This window comes from Eucyclogobius newberryi, unplaced genomic scaffold (assembly GCF_026437365.1).
Source record: "Eucyclogobius newberryi isolate DKJ021-1_F unplaced genomic scaffold, fEucNew1.0.hap1 SCAF_2, whole genome shotgun sequence".
NCBI classification, from domain to species: domain Eukaryota; kingdom Metazoa; phylum Chordata; class Actinopteri; order Gobiiformes; family Gobiidae; genus Eucyclogobius; species Eucyclogobius newberryi.
This window is the reverse complement of record NW_027315834.1, coordinates 49,294,189-49,312,853: the sequence shown is the minus strand read 5'-3', so window position 1 is coordinate 49,312,853 and position 18,665 is coordinate 49,294,189. Positions and strand designations below refer to the sequence as shown.

The window sequence follows — 18,665 nt, the reverse complement described above, 5'->3', positions numbered from 1 at the left end:
GTGTGTCATGTGTGTGTCATGTGTGTTTCATATGTGTGTCATGTGTGTGTCATGTGTGTGTCATATGTGTGTCATGTGTGTGTCATGTGTGTGTCATGTGTGTGTCATATGTGTGTCATGTGTGTGTCATGTGTGTGTCATGTGTGTGTCATATGTGTGTCATGTGTGTGTCATGTGTGTGTCGTGTGTGTCATATGTGTGTCATGTGTTTCATATGTGTGTCATGTGTGTGTCATGTGTGTGTCGTTTGTGTGTGTCATGTGTGTCGTGTGTGTGTGTCATGTGTGTGTGTCATGTGTGTCGTTTGTGTGTCATGTGTGTGTCATGTGTGTCGTGTGTGTGTCATGTGTGTCATGTGTGTGTGTCATGTGTGTCATGTGTGTCGTGTGCGTGTGTCATGTGTGTGTCATGTGTGTGTGTCATGTGTGTGTCATGTGTGTGTCATGTGTGTGTGTCATGTGTGTTGTGTGTGTGTGTCATGTGTGTGTGTCGTGTGTGTGTCGTGTGTGTGTCATGTGTGTGTGTCATGTGTGTGTGTCGTGTGTGTCATGTGTGTGTCGTGTGTGTGTGTCATGTGTGTGTGTCATGTGTGTGTCGTGTGTGTGTGTCATGTGTGTGTGTCATGTGTGTGTCGTGTGTGTGTGTCATGTGTGTGTCATGTGTGTGTCGTGTGTGTGTGTCATGTGTGTGTCGTGTGTGTGTGTCATGTGTGTGTCGTGTGTGTGTGTCGTGTGTGTGTGTCATGTGTGTGTGTCATGTGTGTGTCGTGTGTGTGTGTCGTGTGTGTGTGTCATGTGTGTGTGTCATGTGTGTGTCGTGTGTGTGTGTCATGTGTGTGTGTCATGTGTGTGTCGTGTGTGTGTCGTGTGTGTGTGTTCTTAAACACATTGTTCTAATAAACTAAATATAATTCTGTTTTGTCCTGTTTATGTCAATTACAATAAAATAATTATAATTCAATTAAAACCTGTCACATCCTGAGGCCGGCGAGCATTTTCTACATCTCAAATATTCTCTTACATCATCACTTTTATTTCCGTGGTCAATACCATAAGTTATACATCATTTTAAAGCTTATTTTCTCAACAAAACGAATATGTCATTGATTTACATTGAATAATTTGCCCCAAGAAGCAATTGCCAATAGTTTGTGAGAAAGTCTCAACTTTTACAAACGCATGTCCTGTTTGTGTTTATAATGGACGAAACGGCTTTAATTCTGTTCATCCTTGTGCTCAGTCTGTCCGTAAGGAACCATTGAACAACAATATACACTTGTATTTTTACTGAAGTTTTCCCATTTCCAGATATTGTCAAGTAAACAAACTTTTCTTCGTTTCTCGCCGGACGAGAATGCGCTTGTCCGGCGCATTTCTCCGTCCATAACAAATGACCTGTTTGACCAATAAGATAATGTTGGATATCCTTCTTTTCTTCAGACTGTTTCCTACAGAATGAGACCATCCACACATTTTTCTGTCCACGGGTTTGTTTGCTTCAGCCTCCGCAAAAAAGAATGCGCCGCTTGCGACGCACATGTTTCCTCTGTTTACATCTAAATAGCGCCGCATGCTAGCGACGTAGCAGACTTTGAATGACATATTATTCTAGCCAATCAGGAGAGCTTTGTCCTGATAGGCGGGACAAAGGCCTTATTGACACAGAATCTTCTGTATTCTCGTGCGTAAGGCTCCGGGAAGGCTGTAAAGAGCCAGATTTCTCGGCAGGATTTTGCGCATAACGTTTTCTGAGTTTATTAGCCTTTTGGACGTGCATTTTGTTAGATATATGTATTATTATACCAATACAAAAATAAAATAAAAATATAATTTTTTTTAACCTCTATATGGGAAATTCATGGGTAAACTCATATTTACACATTTTCACATATATTGTTTTTAGCAGTTATAATAGTTATTAGTGGCCTACAAAACATCAAAATGTATGTTTTATGATCATAGAGGAGCTAAAACTGTAATAAAACAGTTTGGCACAGTTGGCACATATTTGGATCACTTGAATATACTTTTTGATACAAAAAGGTCAAAGCACCAAAATGCCTGTTCTAGAGATCTGAAACTTTACACAGTTGTTGTCATGACAACATCATGTGCAGTGAACAGCATAAACACAATGAAGTATGTCATGCTCAGGACCATTACAAATTAACAATATTCAGGCGAGACTAAAAAAGGATGTTTTGTTTATGTTTGGGCCTCTGTAGTGTAAGTTCTGAAGCCCTGACAGTGTGACATGTGCACATCTGCAGAAACTAGAAGGTCTAAGCTTTCCCATGATGCATCACACTCACATGTGGAACGTAAGATCCTCTTTTAATAAGCAATGCCATGTGGGTCTGACCAGTGTGCACAGGGCGAAAATAGGTGGATGGAAACAGGTTAAACAACAATTATCATAAGTCTTGTTTATGTTCAGGAAAGAAAAACACATTTGTAGTTGACAATTTATTTTGTCTTATTTTAGCTCATTTCAGTGAGATTCATTTACACTTCTCTTCTTCAGGTGAATCGCACTTGTTCATGACAGTTTTTAATACTTTAATGTTTCCTTCATTTTATTTCTCTCATTTACCACAAATATTATGTTCACGTCTGACCCTGTGTCGCCCCCTGGTGTTCACGTCCGACCACTGCAGAGCCTGTGTCGCCTCCTGGTGTTCACGTCCGACCACTGCAGAGCCTGTGTCGCCTCCTGGTGTTCACGTCCGACCACTGCAGAGCCTGTGTCGCCTCCTGGTGTTCACGTCCGACCACTGCAGAGCCTGTGTCGCCTCCTGCTGGTCAGTCTAAGCCCTGTGTCGCCCCCTGGTGGTCGTGGATGGAGCAGGAGGAGAAGCGTCCTTCGTCTTGCTCTTCATCACAAACATCTTTCTGTCTCTCCTGGTGTCTCTCCTGGTGTCTCTCCTGGTGTCTCTCCTGGTGTCTTTCCTGGTGTCTCTCCTGGTGTCTTTCCTGGTGTCTCTCCTGGTGTCTTTCCTGGTGTCTCTCCTGGTTCTCCTCTGGTTTCTCCACGAGCAGCTTCAGGCGGCTCAGGTGATGCAGCGCTCTGGAACAGTGAAACTGGTTGTTATGGTGCAACAGAAGAAAGTGACCTGTGACAGGAGCAGAGTGACCTGTGACAGGAGCAGAATGACCTGTGACAGGAGCAGAATGACCTGTGACAGGAGCAGAAGTCTGACCTCTGCAGTGACTGGTCCTGGTCCTGGTCCTGGTCCTGGTCCTGGTCCTGGTCCTGGTCCTGCTCCTCTGGATCCTGACAAACACAAAGACTGTCACACACTGACAATGCAACACTGGGTTTATAAAGTGGGGGAGAAGTGTCTGGGGTGAGGGAAGTTTGGGAGTCCCTGCTCAGAATTCGGCCCCCGCGACCCGGCTCCGGACAACAAGAAGACCCCACACAGTGGGGCGTGCCCCCCTGGGGCGCCTGTGACCGCAGTTTGAATTTTAAAACCCCGTTCACTCCGCTGCGTCAAATTGTCCAGTTTACATTCAAAGTCTATGTGGACGCCATTGTATTTGCAGAGCGCCCCTCTCTTCACCCGAGTGTCCAGGCCAGAGGCCAGAGGCCAGAGGTCAGAGGACACGACAACAAAGTGGATCATTGACCTCCTGTGTCCTGGTGTCATGTGACCTGATGGACCTTGTGCTTGAACATGGTGTTTGTTCTGGACGATCCGTGACTCAGACGTCCAGTAACTGACCGCTCAGGTTCAGGTCGGGGCTCCGCCCCTCTCCAGGAGTCACCGTCATTGTCCACGTGGGCGTTGAAGTCCCCCAGTCGAACAACAGAGTCCCCGGTCAGTGCACTGTCCAGTTCCCCTCCCAAGGACTCTGAGAAGACCGTGTCCTCTGCCCTGCTGTTCACAACAGTGAGAGACATGTCCCCCGCCCGAAGGTGGAGGGACACGACCCCCTCGTCCACCAGGGTGAACTCCAACACGTGGCGGCTGAGCTGAGGGGCCATAAGCCCGCCCACACCAGCCCCGCCTGCACCGGCCCCAGCTCCTCTGGAGGAGATGGTTCCAGAGCCCAAACTGTGCAGGAGCTGAGGCTCCACCTCCTGCACAAGCTCAGGCTCCTCCCCCCAGAGAGGGGACGTTCCATGTCCCCAGAGTTAGTCTCTGTGTTCAGAGATCTGGTCGTCGAGGCCCCTGCCGTCGACTGCCGCCCAGATCTCTCTGGCCCCTTATGGATCCTCTGTGGGTGATGGGCCCTCAGGAGGACGGCCCCATGTCGCTCGTTCGGGCTTTGCCCGGCCGGGCCCCGTGGGGAAAGACTGGGCCACCACCCACCCCAGGCCTGGCTCCATGATGGGGCCCCGGTAACGCCAATCCGGGCGACATAACTGGCCTTGATCTTGTGCTCTTCATAAATGGGCTTCTGAACCGCTCTTTGTCTGACTCGTCACTTAGGACCTGTTTACCTTGGGAGGTCCAGCCAGGGGCCTGAGGCCCCCGACAACAGAGCTCCTTGGATCATTCGGGCCTCAAACCCCTCCACCACCTTAAGGTGTCGGTTCAAGGAGGAGCGAGTTCTGAACACACATTTTGAAAGTAAAATGCTTTAGAATAACATCGCACAGTTCTTCACTGAGACGAGGAAAGACACTGTGTCTTCTGTGTCTTACAATGAATGACATCAACAAAACACACTGTAGCTGACGCTATTTGTCAGTATTCTCAAACATTTTTATTTTCATGGGAGTTTTTATTTCATTATTATTTTATTTCTGGCCAAGTTGGCTCAGGCATCATTGTGGTTGTTTTGTTATTTATTTGTTTATTTATTTAAGTTTAATATTTACCGGTGTAAGTCATCATGTGACCACGGGCGTCGCCCGGAAGTATAAATAGAGACCGTGAGAGAGAGAGAGAAGCCGTGAAACAGAACGGTGAAAGAAAAGACTGACTAGAGAAAGAAAAAGACAAGCGTCTGCCAGAAAACCACTTCACGACCAAAGGTCACATGTTGAACACGGTAAATCTGCTTCTGTTTGTTTATCTCATACTGTTTGTCATTATTGCTGATGCATTTTCTGTTTTTGTTTTTGGTTTTCACAGGGTCAAAGTGTCAAATCTGTGATTAAAGCTGAGCTGACACAAACATGAGTCTGGAGCTGATGTTCAGACCAGAAGAACCTATGGGGGCGGGGCTTATACGCCCACACTCATAGTCACGGGGGGCGGGGCTTATACGCCCACACTCATAGTCACGGGGGGCGGGGCTTATACGCCCACACTCATAGTCACGGGGGGCGGGGCTTATACGCCCACACTCATAGTCACGGGGGGCGGGGCTTATACGCCCACACTCATAGTCACGGGGGGCGGGGCTTATACGCCCACACTCATAGTCACGGGGGGCGGGGCTTATACGCCCACACTCATAGTCACGGGGGGCGGGGCTTATACGCCCACACTCATAGTCACGGGGGGCGGGGCTTATACGCCCACACTCATAGTCACGGGGGGCGGGGCTTATACGCCCACACTCATAGTCACGGGGGGGCGGGGCTTATACGCCCACACTCATAGTCACGGGGGCGGGGCTTATACGCCCACACTCATAGTCACGGGGGGCGGGGCTTATACGCCCACACTCATAGTCACGGGGGGCGGGGCTTATACGCCCACACTCATAGTCACGGGGGGCGGGGCTTATACGCCCACACTCATAGTCACGGGGGGCGGGGCTTATACGCCCACACTCATAGTCACGGGGGGCGGGGCTTATACGCCCACACTCATAGTCACGGGGGGCGGGGCTTATACGCCCACACTCATAGTCACGGGGGGGGCGGGGCTTATACGCCCACACTCATAGTCACGGGGGGCGGGGCTTATACGCCCACACTCATAGTCACGGGGGGCGGGGCTTATACGCCCACACTCATAGTCACGGGGGGGCGGGGCTTATACGCCCACACTCATAGTCACGGGGGGCGGGGCTTATACGCCCACACTCATAGTCACGGGGGGCGGGGCTTATACGCCCACACTCATAGTCACGGGGGGGCGGGGCTTATACGCCCACACTCATAGTCACGGGGGGCGGGGCTTATACGCCCACACTCATAGTCACGGGGGGCGGGGCTTATACGCCCACACTCATAGTCACGGGGGGCGGGGCTTATACGCCCACACTCATAGTCACGGGGGGCGGGGCTTATACGCCCACACTCATAGTCACGGGGGGCGGGGCTTATACGCCCACACTCATAGTCACGGGGGGAGAGTAGGAGGGGCACCAAGAGTTTGCTTCTTCCTTTGGGGTCTTAACTGAAAATAACTGAGAATTCAACCACTGTTTAGGACTGACCTGAGCATGGGTCAGCCCGCTCACTGTGTCCTGCAGCGCCCCCTGCTGTCTCCGCTGCAGCTGGGTCTCCACAGCCTGGAGTCTGAACAGGATCTGTTTGATGGACTCCACAGGTCCAGGCTGAGGATCAGAGACAAGTCTGTAGAACTGGACCTCTGACCAGCCTGATGGTCGGGGGAGGATGGGGAGGTCAGGGGAGGATGGGGAGGTCGGGGGAGGATGGGGAGGTCAGGGGAGGATGGGGAGGTCGGGGGAGGATGGGGAGGATGGGGAGGATGGGGAGGTCGGGGGAGGATGGGGAGGTCAGGGGAGGTCGGGGGAGGATGGGGAGGTCGGGGGAGGTCGGGGGAGGTCGGGGGAGGATGGGGGAGGTCAGGGGAGGTCGGGGGAGGTCGGGGGAGGTCAGGGGAGGTCGGGGGAGGATGGGGGAGGTCAGGGGAGGATGGGGGAGGTCAGGGGAGGTCGGGGAGGTCAGGGGAGGATGGGGAGGTCAGGGGAGGATGGGGGAGGTCAGGGGAGGTCAGGGGAGGTCAGGGGAGGTCGGGGGAGGTCAGGGGAGGTCAGGGGAGGTCAGGGGAGGTCAGGGGAGGTCAGGGGAGGTCGGGGGAGGATGGGGGAGGTCAGGGGAGGATGGGGGAGGTCAGGGGAGGATGGGGAGGTCAGGGGAGGTCGGGGAGGTCAGGGGAGGATGGGGAGGTCAGGGGAGGATGGGGGAGGTCAGGGGAGGTCAGGGGAGGATGGGGAGGTCAGGGGAGGTCAGGGGAGGATGGGGAGGTCAGGGGAGGTCGGGGGAGGATGGGGAGGTCGGGGGAGGATGGGGGAGGTCAGGGGAGGATGGGGGAGGTCAGGGGAGGATGGGGGAGGTCAGGGGAGGTCGGGGGAGAATGGGGGAGGATGGGGGAGGTCAGGGGAGGATGGGGAGGTCAGGGGAGATTTCGGGGGAGGTCAGGGGAGGTCGGGGGAGGATGGGGGAGGTCAGGGGAGGTCAGGGGAGGATGGGGAGGTCAGGGGAGGTCGGGGGAAGTCAGGGGAGGTCGGGGGAGGATGGGGAGGTCAGGGGAGGTCAGGGGAGGATGGGGAGGTCGGGGGAGGTCAGGGGAGGATGGGGAGGTCAAAGGAGGTCAGGGGAGGTCGGGGGAGGATGGGGGAGGTCAGGGGAGGATGGGGAGGTCAGGGGAGGATGGGGGAGGTCAGGGGAGGTCGGGGGAGGTCAGGGGAGGTCGGGGGAGGATGGGGGAGGTCAGGGGAGGTCAGGGGAGGATGGGGAGGTCAGGGGAGGTCAGGGGAGGTCGGGGGAAGTCAGGGGAGGTCGGGGGAGGATGGGGAGGTCAGGGGAGGATGGGGAGGTCGGGGGAGGATGGGGAGGTCAAGGGAGGTCAGGGGAGGTCGGGGGAGGTCAGGGGAGGATGGGGAGGTCAGGGGAGGATGGGGAGGTCAGGGGAGGATGGGGGAGGTCAGGGGAGGATGGGGAGGTCAGGGGAGGTTGGGAGGATGGGGAGGTCAGGGAGGATGGGGGAGGTCAGGGGAGGATGGGGAGGTCAGGGGAGGATGGGGGAGGTCAGGGGAGGTCGGGGGAGGTCAGGGGAGGTCGGGGAAGGTCGGGGGAGGTCAGGGGAGGTCAGGGGAGGTCGGGGGAGGTCAGGGGAGGTCAGGGGAGGTCGGGGGAGGATGGGGAGGTCAGGGGAGGATGGGGGAGGTCAGGAGAGGTCGGGGGAGGATGGGGGAGGTCAGGGGAGGATGGGGGAGGTCAGGGGAGGATGGGGAGGTCAGGGGAGGTCGGGGGAGGATGGGGAGGTCAGGGGAGGATGGGGGAGGACAGGGGAGGTCAGGGGAGGTCGGGGGAGGATGGGGAGATCAGGGGAGGATGGGGGAGGTCAGGGGAGGATGGGGGAGGTCAGGGGAGGTCAGGGGAGGTCGGGGGAGGATGGGGAGGTCAGGGGAGGTCAGGGGAGGATGGGGGAGGTCAGGGGAGGATGGGGGAGGTCGGGGGAGGATGGGGGAGGTCGGGGGAGAATGGGGGAGGTCGGGGGAGAATGGGGGAGGTCAGGGGAGGATGGGGGAGGTCAGGTGAGGATGGGGGAGGTCAGGGGAGGATGGGGCAGGTCAGAGGAGGATGGGGCGGTCAGGGGAGGTCGGGGGAGGTCAGGGGAGGATGGGGGAGGTCAGGGGAGGATGGGGGAGGTCGGGGGAGGATGGGGAGCTCAGGGGAGGATGGGGGAGGTCAGGGGAGGTCAGGGGAGGTCGGGGGAGGATGGGGAGGTCAGGGGAGGATGGGGGAGGTCAGGGGAGGATGGGGGAGGTCGGGGAGGTCGGGGGAGGATGGGGGAGGTCGGGGGAGAATGGGGGAGGTCAGGGGAGGATGGGGGAGGTCAGGTGAGGATGGGGGAGGTCAGGGGAGGATGGGGCAGGTCAGAGGAGGATGGGGCGGTCAGGGGAGGTCGGGGGAGGTCAGGGGAGGATGGGGGAAGATGGGGGAGGTCAGGGGAGGATGGGGCGGTCAGGGGAGGTCGGGGGAGGTCAGGGGAGGATGGGGAGGTCAGGGGAGGTCAGGGGAGGTCAGGGGAGGTCGGGGGAGGTCAGGGGAGGATGGGGAGGTCAGGGGAGGTCAGGGGAGGTCAGGGGAGGTCAGGGGAGGATGGGGGAGGATGGGGGAGGTCAGGGGAGGTCAGGGGAGGTCGGGGGAGGATGGGTGAGGTCAGGGGAAGTCAGGGGAGGATGGGCAGGTCAGGGGAGGTCGGGGAGGATGGGGAGGTCGGGGGAGGTCAGGGTAGGTCAGGGGAGGTCGGGGGAGGATGAGGAGGTCAGGGGATGTCGGGGCAGGTCAGGGGAGGTCGGGGGAGGATGGGGAGGTCAGGGGAAGTCAGGGGAGGATGGGGGAGGTCAGGGGAGGATGGGGGAGGTCAGGGGAGGTCGGGGGAGGATGGGGGAGGTCAGGGGAGGATGGGGGAGGTCAGGTGAGGTCAGGGGAGGATGGGTAGGTCGGGGTAGGTCAGGGGAGGATGGGGGAGGTCAGGGGAAGTCAGGGGAGGTCAGGGGAGGTCAGGGGAGGATGGGGGAGGTCAGGGGAAGTCAGGGGAGGTCAGGGGAGGATGGGGGAGGTCAGGGGAAGTCAGGGGAGGTCAGGGGAGGTCAGGGGAGGATGGGGGAGGTCAGGGGAGGATGGGGAGGTCAGGGTAGGTCAAGGGAGGATGGGGGAGGCTCATCTGGACCGTTCAGGGTTGCACGGTTCATCAGTGAATAAGACTGTTTGAAGATGACTCTTGGTCTATTTCTGGCCCACCCAGCCGTTTCTGCTCGTGAGCTTTGGTTAAGGGCCGAATAGAAGGTTTCTGCAGAACTGCAACCATCTGGAGGATCCTTGCCTCTGGAGGATCCTTCACTCTGGATCATACAAGCATCTGGAGGATCAGAGCGGATCCTACACCTTGATGTTCTCAGGACTCCAGAGGCTCCAGGAGCTTCAAATATCCGTTCGCTGCTTTGTAAAGATCTTTTAGCAGCTGCTCTCTCAGTCCCTTGTCTTTGTCTGACAGAAACCTTCCTCGTTTCCTTTATCTGAAGACTAAAAGCCTTGAGACATGATTAGAGCACAATCCGTTACCAGAGCCGGGTCCAGAGCCGGGTCCAGAGCCGGGTCCAGAGCCGGGTCCAGGTCTCGCAGCAGCAGGTCCTGGGTTGGATCTGGACTCAAATACAAAGAGATCTGAGAGTCTCTCCTGGCTTTAGGTCTCACGTTCTCCTTCGCAGTCGTTCTGACCTGGAGGGACTGGACTTCCTGTGGCCGAGTTCTGCAGAGAGTCCAGGACCCGGTCTGCTTTCTGGATCAGGGTCTCAATTCTTCTGTCTGAAAGGAGATAGCGGGTGGAAGTGGGCTGTGGACTGGGACCTTCTCCGCTCTCCGGTGATGACCCTTACCTCTGTAGAGCGAGTCCACGGAGCTGCTTCTGCCTGAGGCCATGTGAGAGAGGTGTGTGGCCAGCTGCAGACGCAGGCTCCTCAGGGTCTCCTCACTGCTGGCCTAAGGTGAAGAGCAGGGCGGGAGGTGAAGAGCAGGGCGGGAGGTGAAGAGCAGGGCGGGAGGTGAAGAGCAGGGCGGGAGGTGAAGAGCAGGGTGGGAGGTGAAGAGCAGGGCGGGAGGTGAAGAGCAGGGCGGGAGGTGAAGAGCAGGGCGGGAGGTGAAGAGCAGGGTGGGAGGTGAAGAGCAGGGCGGGAGGTGAAGAGCAGGGCGGGAGGTGAAGAGCAGGGCGGGAGGTGAAGAGCAGGGCGGGAGGTGAAGAGCAGGGTGGGAGGTGAAGAGCAGGGAGCAGGGCGGGAGGTGAAGAGCAGGGCGGGAGGTGAAGAGCAGGGCGGGAGGTGAAGAGCAGGGCGGGAGGTGAAGAGCAGGGAGGGAGGTGAAGAGCAGGGCGGCGCTTACCAGATGATCCTCGTCCAGCTCCAGGATCCAGGACGGAGCAGAGACAGCGGGACAATCTACACAAGAAAAGCTTCAGTTTACACTAAAGAACACATCTGAAGAACCTTCTGAGGAACTATCTGAAGAACCATCTGAAGAACCATCTGAGGAACCTTCTGAGGAATCATCTGAGGAACCATCTGAAGAACCTTCTGAGGAACCATCTGAAGAACTATCTGAAGAACCATCTGAGGAACCTTCTGAGGAATCATCTGAGGAACCATCTGAAGAACCATCTGAAGAACCATCTGAGGAACCATCTGAGGAACCATCTGAAGAACCTTCTGAGGAACCATCTGAGGAACCATCTGAAGAACCATCTGAAGAACCATCTGAAGAACCATCTGAAGAACCATCTGAGGAACCTTCTGAGGAATCATCTGAGGAACCATCTGAAGAACCTTCTGAGGAACCATCTGAAGAACTATCTGAAGAACCATCTGAGGAACCTTCTGAGGAATCATCTGAGGAACCATCTGAAGAACCATCTGAAGAACCATCTGAGGAACCATCTGAGGAACCATCTGAAGAACCTTCTGAGGAACCATCTGAGGAACCATCTAAGGAACCATCTGAAGAACCATCTGAAGAACCTTCTGAGGAACCATCTGAAGAACTATCTGAAGAACCATCTGAGGAACCTTCTGAGGAATCATCTGAGGAACCATCTGAAGAACCATCTGAAGAACCATCTGAGGAACCATCTGAGGAACCATCTGAAGAACCTTCTGAGGAACCATCTGAAGAACCTTCTGAGGAACCATCTGAAGAACCATCTGAAGAACCATCTGAAGAACCATCTGAGGAACCTTCTGAGGAATCATCTGAGGAACCATCTGAAGAACCTTCTGAGGAACCATCTGAAGAACTATCTGAAGAACCATCTGAGGAACCTTCTGAGGAATCATCTGAGGAACCATCTGAAGAACCATCTGAAGAACCATCTGAGGAACCATCTGAGGAACCATCTGAAGAACCTTCTGAGGAACCATCTGAGGAACCATCTAAGGAACCATCTGAAGAACCATCTGAAGAACCATCTGAGGACCCATCTGAAGAACCATCTGAAGTACTAGCTGAGGAACCATCTGAGGAACCATCTGAAGAACCATCTGAGGAACCATCTGAAGAACCATCTGAAGAACCATAATCTAGAACCATCTGAAGAACCACCTGAAGAAACATCTGAAGAACCATAATCTAGAACCAATTGAAGAACCATATGAAGAACCATAATCTAGAACCATCTGAAGAACCATCTGAGGAACCATCTGAAGAACTATCGGAAGAACCATCTGAAGAACCATCTGAGGAACCATCTGAAGAAGGTCAAACACATGAGGTCAAACACAGAAGGTCAAACACAGAAGGTCAAACACAGAAGGTCAAACACAGAAGGTCAAACACAGGAGGTCAAACACAGGAGGTCAAACACAGAAGGTCAAACACAGGAGGTCAAACACAGAAGGTCAAACACAGAAGGTCAAACACAGAAGGTCAACCACAGAAGGTCAAACACATGAGGTCAAACACAGAAGGTCAAACACATGAGGTCAAACACATGAGGTCAAACACAGAAGGTCAAACACATAAGGTCAAACACATGAGGTCAAACACATGAGGTCAAACACAGGAGGTCAAACACAGAAGGTCAAACACAGAAGGTCAAACACATGAGGTCAAACACAGAAGGTCAAACACAGGAGGTCAAACACATGAGGTCAAACACAGAAGGTCAAACACAGAAAGTCAAACACATGAGGTCAAACACATGAGGTCAAACACAGAAGGTCAAACACATGAGGTCAAACACATGAGGTCAAACACAGAAGGTCAAACACAGAAGGTCAAACACAGAAGGTCAAACACAGGAGGTCAAACACAGGAGGTCAAACACAGAAGGTCAAAAACAGGAGGTCAAACACAGAAGGTCAAACACAGAAGGTCAAACACAGGTGGTCAAACACAGGAGGTCAAACACATGAGGTCAAACACAGGAGGTCAAACACAGAAGGTCAAACACAGAAGGTCAAACACAGAAGGTCAAACACATGAGGTCAAACACAGAAGGTCAAACACATGAGGTCAAACACAGAAGGTCAAACACAGGAGGTCAAACACAGAAGGTCAAACACAGGAGGTCAAACACAGAAGGTCAAACTCATGAGGTCAAACACAGGAGGTCAAACACAGGTGGTCAAACACAGGAGGTCAAACACATGAGGTCAAACACAGGAGGTCAAACACAGAAGGTCAAACACAGAAGGTCAAACACAGGAGGTCAAACACAGAAGGTCAAACACAGAAGGTCAAACACATGAGGTCAAACACAGAAGGTCAAACACATGAGGTCAAACACATGAGGTCAAACACAGAAGGTCAAACACAGAAGGTCAAACACATGAGGTCAAACACATGAGGTCAAACACATGAGGTCAAACACAGAAGGTCAAACACAGAAGATCAAACACATGAGGTCAAACACAGAAGGTCAAACACAGAAGGTCAAACACATGAGGTCAAACACAGAAGGTCAAACACATGAGGTCAAACACAGAAGGTCAAACACAGAAGGTCAAACACATGAGGTCAAACACATGAGGTCAAACACATGAGGTCAAACACATGAGGTCAAACACAGAAGGTCAAACACAGAAGGTCAAACACATGAGGTCAAACACAGAAGGTCAAACACAGAAGGTCAAACACAGAAGGTCAAACACAGAAGGTCAAACACAGAAGGTCAAACACAGAAGGTCAAACACAGAAGGTCAAACACAGAAGGTAAAACACATGAGGTCAAACACAGAAGGTCAAACACAGAAGATCAAACACATGAGGTCAAACACAGAAGGTCAAACACAGAAGGTCAAACACATGATGTCAAACACATGAGGTTAAACACAGGAGGTCAAACACAGAAGGTCAAACACAGAAGGTCAAACACATGAGGTCAAACACATGAGGTCAAACACATGAGGTCAAACACAGAAGGTCAAACACATGAGGTCAAACACAGAAGGTCAAACACATGAGGTCAAACACATGAGGTCAAACACAGAAGGTCAAACACATGAGGTCAAACACAGAAGGTCAAACACAGAAGGTCAAACACAGGAGGTCAAACACAGGAGGTCAAACACAGGAGGTCAAACACAGGAGGTCAAACACAGAAGGTCAAACACATGAGGTCAAACACAGAAGGTCAAACACATGAGGTCAAACACAGAAGGTCAAACACATGAGGTCAAACACAGAAGGTCAAACACATGAGGTCAAACACAGAAGGTCAAACACAGAAGGTCAAACACATGAGGTCAAACACATGAGGTCAAACATGAGGTCAAACACATGAGGTCAAACACAGAAGGTCAAACACATGAGGTCAAACACAGAAGGTCAAACACATGAGGTCAAACACATGAGGTCAAACACAGAAGGTCAAACACATGAGGTCAAACACAGAAGGTCAAACACAGACGGTCAAACACACGAGGTCAAACACATGAGGTCAAACACAGAAGGTCAAATACAGAAGGTCAAACACAGAAGGTCAAACACATGAGGTCAAACACAGAAGGTCAAACACAGAAGGTCAAACACATGAGGTCAAACACATGAGGTCAAACACAGAAGGTCAAACACAGAAGGTCAAACACATGAGGTCAAACACAGAAGGTCAAACACAGAAGATCAAACACATGAGGTCAAACACAGGAGGTCAAACACATGAGGTCAAACACAGAAGGTCAAACACAGAAGGTCAAACACATGAGGTCAAACACAGGAGGTCAAACACAGAAGGTCAAACACAGAAGGTCAAACACAGGAGGTCAAACACAGAAGGTCAAACACAGAAGGTCAAACACATGAGGTCAAACACAGAAGGTCAAACACAGAAGGTCAAACACATGAGGTCAAACACATGAGGTCAAACACAGAAGGTCAAACACATGAGGTCAAACACAGAAGGTCAAACACAGAAGGTCAAACACATGAGGTCAAACACATGAGGTCAAACACATGAGGTCAAACACATGAGGTCAAACACATGAGGTCAAACACAGAAGGTCAAACACAGAAGGTCAAACACAGAAGGTCAAACACAGAAGGTCAAACACATGAGGTCAAACACAGAAGGTCAAACACATGAGGTCAAACACAGAAGGTCAAACACAGAAGGTCAAACACATGAGGTCAAACACATGAGGTCAAACACAGAAGGTCAAACACATGAGGTCAAACACAGAAGGTCAAACACAGAAGGTCAAACACATGAGGTCAAACACAGAAGGTCAAACACATGAGGTCAAACACAGAAGGTCAAACACATGAGGTCAAACACATGAGGTCAAACACAGAAGGTCAAACACATGAGGTCAAACACAGAAGGTCAAACACATGAGGTCAAACACAGAAGGTCAAACACAGAAGGTCAAACACATGAGGTCAAACACAGAAGGTCAAACACATGAGGTCAAACACATGAGGTCAAACACAGAAGGTCAAACACAGAAGGTCAAACACAGAAGGTCAAACACAGGAGGTCAAACACAGGAGGTCAAACACAGAAGGTCAAACACATGAGGTCAAACACAGAAGGTCAAACACATGAGGTCAAACACAGAAGCTCCTCTGGGTTTTTAAAGTGCAGTGTTTTTAGCCTGGAGTATTTTCCATTTCAAACCATTCGTTGTGTTTCACATTCAGCAAGACATTTATGAAGTGTTTTTTACCTTCCATCTCGCTGCGCTCTGATTGGCCGTGTCGGAGGCTGGCGCTGAGCTCTGATTGGCCGTGTCGGAGGCTGACGCTGCGCTCTGATTGGCCGGTGTGGCAGTACTGGATCCAGGGGGGGTAGGGCAGGTCGGGGAGGCTGTGGACGTCTGAACAGTCCAGCGCCGCTTTGTTCGAGCTCAGCCAATGAGGAAGGTGCATCGTGACCTGGTCCCTGCTGCTCGGCCAATCGGCACGCGGCGCAGTGACAGGCCCCGCCCACTGAGAGGAGGACAGTTTGGGCTGAAACGGAAACCACTGTCAGGTCAAAAACTCTTACAATTACACACGTCTTGTACCGTCACATTTCTGCTGCTTCTATTTATGGTCTTATAGATTCTATTGTTTATTGTTTATTGTTTAGAGCTGCAAATGAGACGGACAAAGACACGAGGACATTTGTCACATGACGTCACGTGATGGAACGAGGACAGAGCTGCAAGAGCGCGTGGATGAGACCACAAGAGAGCGCGTGGATGAGACCACAAGAGAGCGCGTGGATGAGACCACAAGAGAGCGCGTGGATGAGACCACAAGAGAGCGCGTGGATGAGACCACAAGAGAGCGCGTGGATGAGACCACAAGAGAGCGCGTGGATGAGACCACAAGAGGGCGCGTGAATGAGACCACAAGAGGGCGCGTGGATTAGACCACAAGAGGGCGTGTGGATGAGACCACAAGAGAGCGCGTGGATGAGACCACAAGAGAGCGCGTGGATGAGACCACAAGAGGGCGCGTGAATGAGACCACAAGAGGGCGCGTGGATTAGACCACAAGAGGGCGTGTGGATTAGACCACAAGAGAGCGCGTGGATGAGACCACAAGAGAGCGCGTGGATGAGACCACAAGAGGGCGCGTGAATGAGACCACAAGAGGGCGCGTGGATTAGACCACAAGAGGGCGTGTGGATGAGACCACAAGAGAGCGCGTGGATGAGACCACAAGAGAGCGCGTGGATGAGACCACAAGAGAGCGCGTGGATGAGACCACAAGAGAGCGCGTGGATGAGACCACAAGAGAGCGCGTGGATGAGACCACAAGAGAGCGCGTGGATGAGACCACAAGAGAGCGCGTGGATGAGACCACAAGAGAGCGCGTGGATGAGACCACAAGAGAGCGTGTGGATGAGACCACAAGAGGGCGTGTGGATGAGACCACAAGAGGGCGTGTGGATGAGACCACAAGAGGGCGCGTGAATGAGACCACAAGAGGGCGCGTGGATTAGACCACAAGAGGGCGTGTGGATGAGACCACAAGAGGGCGCGTGGATTAGACCACAAGAGGGCGTGTGGATGAGACCACAAGAGGGCGTGTGGATGAGACCACAAGAGGTCGCGTGGATGAGACCACAAGAGGGCGCGTGGATGAGACCACAAGAGGGCGCGTGGATGAGACCACAAGAGGGCGTGTGGATGAGACCACAAGAGGGCGAGTGGATTAGACCACAAGAGGGCGCGTGGATGAGACCACAAGAGAGCGCGTGGATGAGACCACAAGAGAGCGCGTGGATGAGACCACAAGAGAGCGCGTGGATGAGACCACAAGAGAGCGTGTGGATGAGACCACAAGAGGGCGTGTGGATGAGACCACAAGAGGGCGCGTGAATGAGACCACAAGAGGGCGCGTGGATTAGACCACAAGAGGGCGTGTGGATGAGACCACAAGAGGGCGCGTGGATTAGACCACAAGAGGGCGTGTGGATGAGACCACAAGAGGGCGTGTGGATGAGACCACAAGAGGTCGCGTGGATGAGACCACAAGAGGGCGCGTGGATGAGACCACAAGAGGACGCGTGGATGAGACCACAAGAGGGCGTGTGGATGAGACCACAAGAGGGCGAGTGGATTAGACCACAAGAGGGCGCGTGGATGAGACCACAAGAGGGCGCTTGGATTAGACCACAAGAGGGCGCGTGGATTAGACCACAAGAGGGCGCGTGGATGAGACCACAAGAAGGCGCGTGGATGAGACCACAAGAGGGCGCGTGAATGAGACCACAAGAGGGCGCGTGGATTAGACCACAAGAGGGCGTGTGGATGAGACCACAAGAGAGCGCGTGGATGAGACCACAAGAGGGCGCGTGAATGAGACCACAAGAGGGCGCGTGGATTAGACCACAAGAGGGCGTGTGGATGAGACCACAAGAGAGCGCGTGGATGAGACCACAAGAGAGCGCGTGGATGAGACCACAAGAGGGCGCGTGAATGAGACCACAAGAGGGCGCGTGGATTAGACCACAAGAGGGCGTGTGGATTAGACCACAAGAGAGCGCGTGGATGAGACCACAAGAGAGCGCGTGGATGAGACCACAAGAGGGCGCGTGAATGAGACCACAAGAGGGCGCGTGGATTAGACCACAAGAGGGCGTGTGGATGAGACCACAAGAGAGCGCGTGGATGAGACCACAAGAGAGCGCGTGGATGAGACCACAAGAGAGCGCGTGGATGAGACCACAAGAGAGCGCGTGGATGAGACCACAAGAGAGCGCGTGGATGAGACCACAAGAGAGCGCGTGGATGAGACCACAAGAGAGCGCGTGGATGAGACCACAAGAGAGCGTGTGGATGAGACCACAAGAGGGCGTGTGGATGAGACCACAAGAGGGCGTGTGGATGAGACCACAAGAGGGCGCGTGAATGAGACCACAAGAGGGCGCGTGGATTAGACCACAAGAGGGCGTGTGGATGAGACCACAAGAGGGCGCGTGGATTAGACCACAAGAGGGCGTGTGGATGAGACCACAAGAGGGCGTGTGGATGAGACCACAAGAGGTCGCGTGGATGAGACCACAAGAGGGCGCGTGGATGAGACCACAAGAGGGCGCGTGGATGAGACCACAAGAGGGCGTGTGGATGAGACCACAAGAGGGCGAGTGGATTAGACCACAAGAGGGCGCGTGGATGAGACCACAAGAGAGCGCGTGGATGAGACCACAAGAGAGCGCGTGGATGAGACCACAAGAGAGCGCGTGGATGAGACCACAAGAGAGCGTGTGGATGAGACCACAAGAGGGCGTGTGGATGAGACCACAAGAGGGCGCGTGAATGAGACCACAAGAGGGCGCGTGGATTAGACCACAAGAGGGCGTGTGGATG

At 53.5% G+C, this 18,665-nt stretch overlaps 1 protein-coding gene across 2 annotated transcripts in view; it reads right to left on the bottom strand.

Moving 5' to 3' along the window:
• Nucleotides 1-2,478: 2,478 nt before the first annotated feature.
• Nucleotides 2,479-18,665, bottom strand: part of cunh18orf54 (chromosome unknown C18orf54 homolog) — a 39,041-nt gene continuing 22,854 nt past the window's right edge. For both annotated transcript variants that reach the window (XM_072453331.1, XM_072453332.1), the window contains exons 7-14: nt 15,531-15,813; nt 10,756-10,811; nt 10,257-10,359; nt 10,099-10,185; nt 9,943-10,022; nt 6,342-6,461; nt 3,200-3,273; nt 2,479-3,066 (exon numbers count right to left, since the gene is read on the bottom strand). In XM_072453331.1, the coding sequence (XP_072309432.1) occupies nt 2,802-3,066; nt 3,200-3,273; nt 6,342-6,461; nt 9,943-10,022; nt 10,099-10,185; nt 10,257-10,359; nt 10,756-10,811; nt 15,531-15,813 (1,068 nt within the window). In that variant the 3' untranslated portion in view covers nt 2,479-2,801. The remainder of the gene's footprint in view (nt 3,067-3,199; nt 3,274-6,341; nt 6,462-9,942; nt 10,023-10,098; nt 10,186-10,256; nt 10,360-10,755; nt 10,812-15,530; nt 15,814-18,665) is intronic.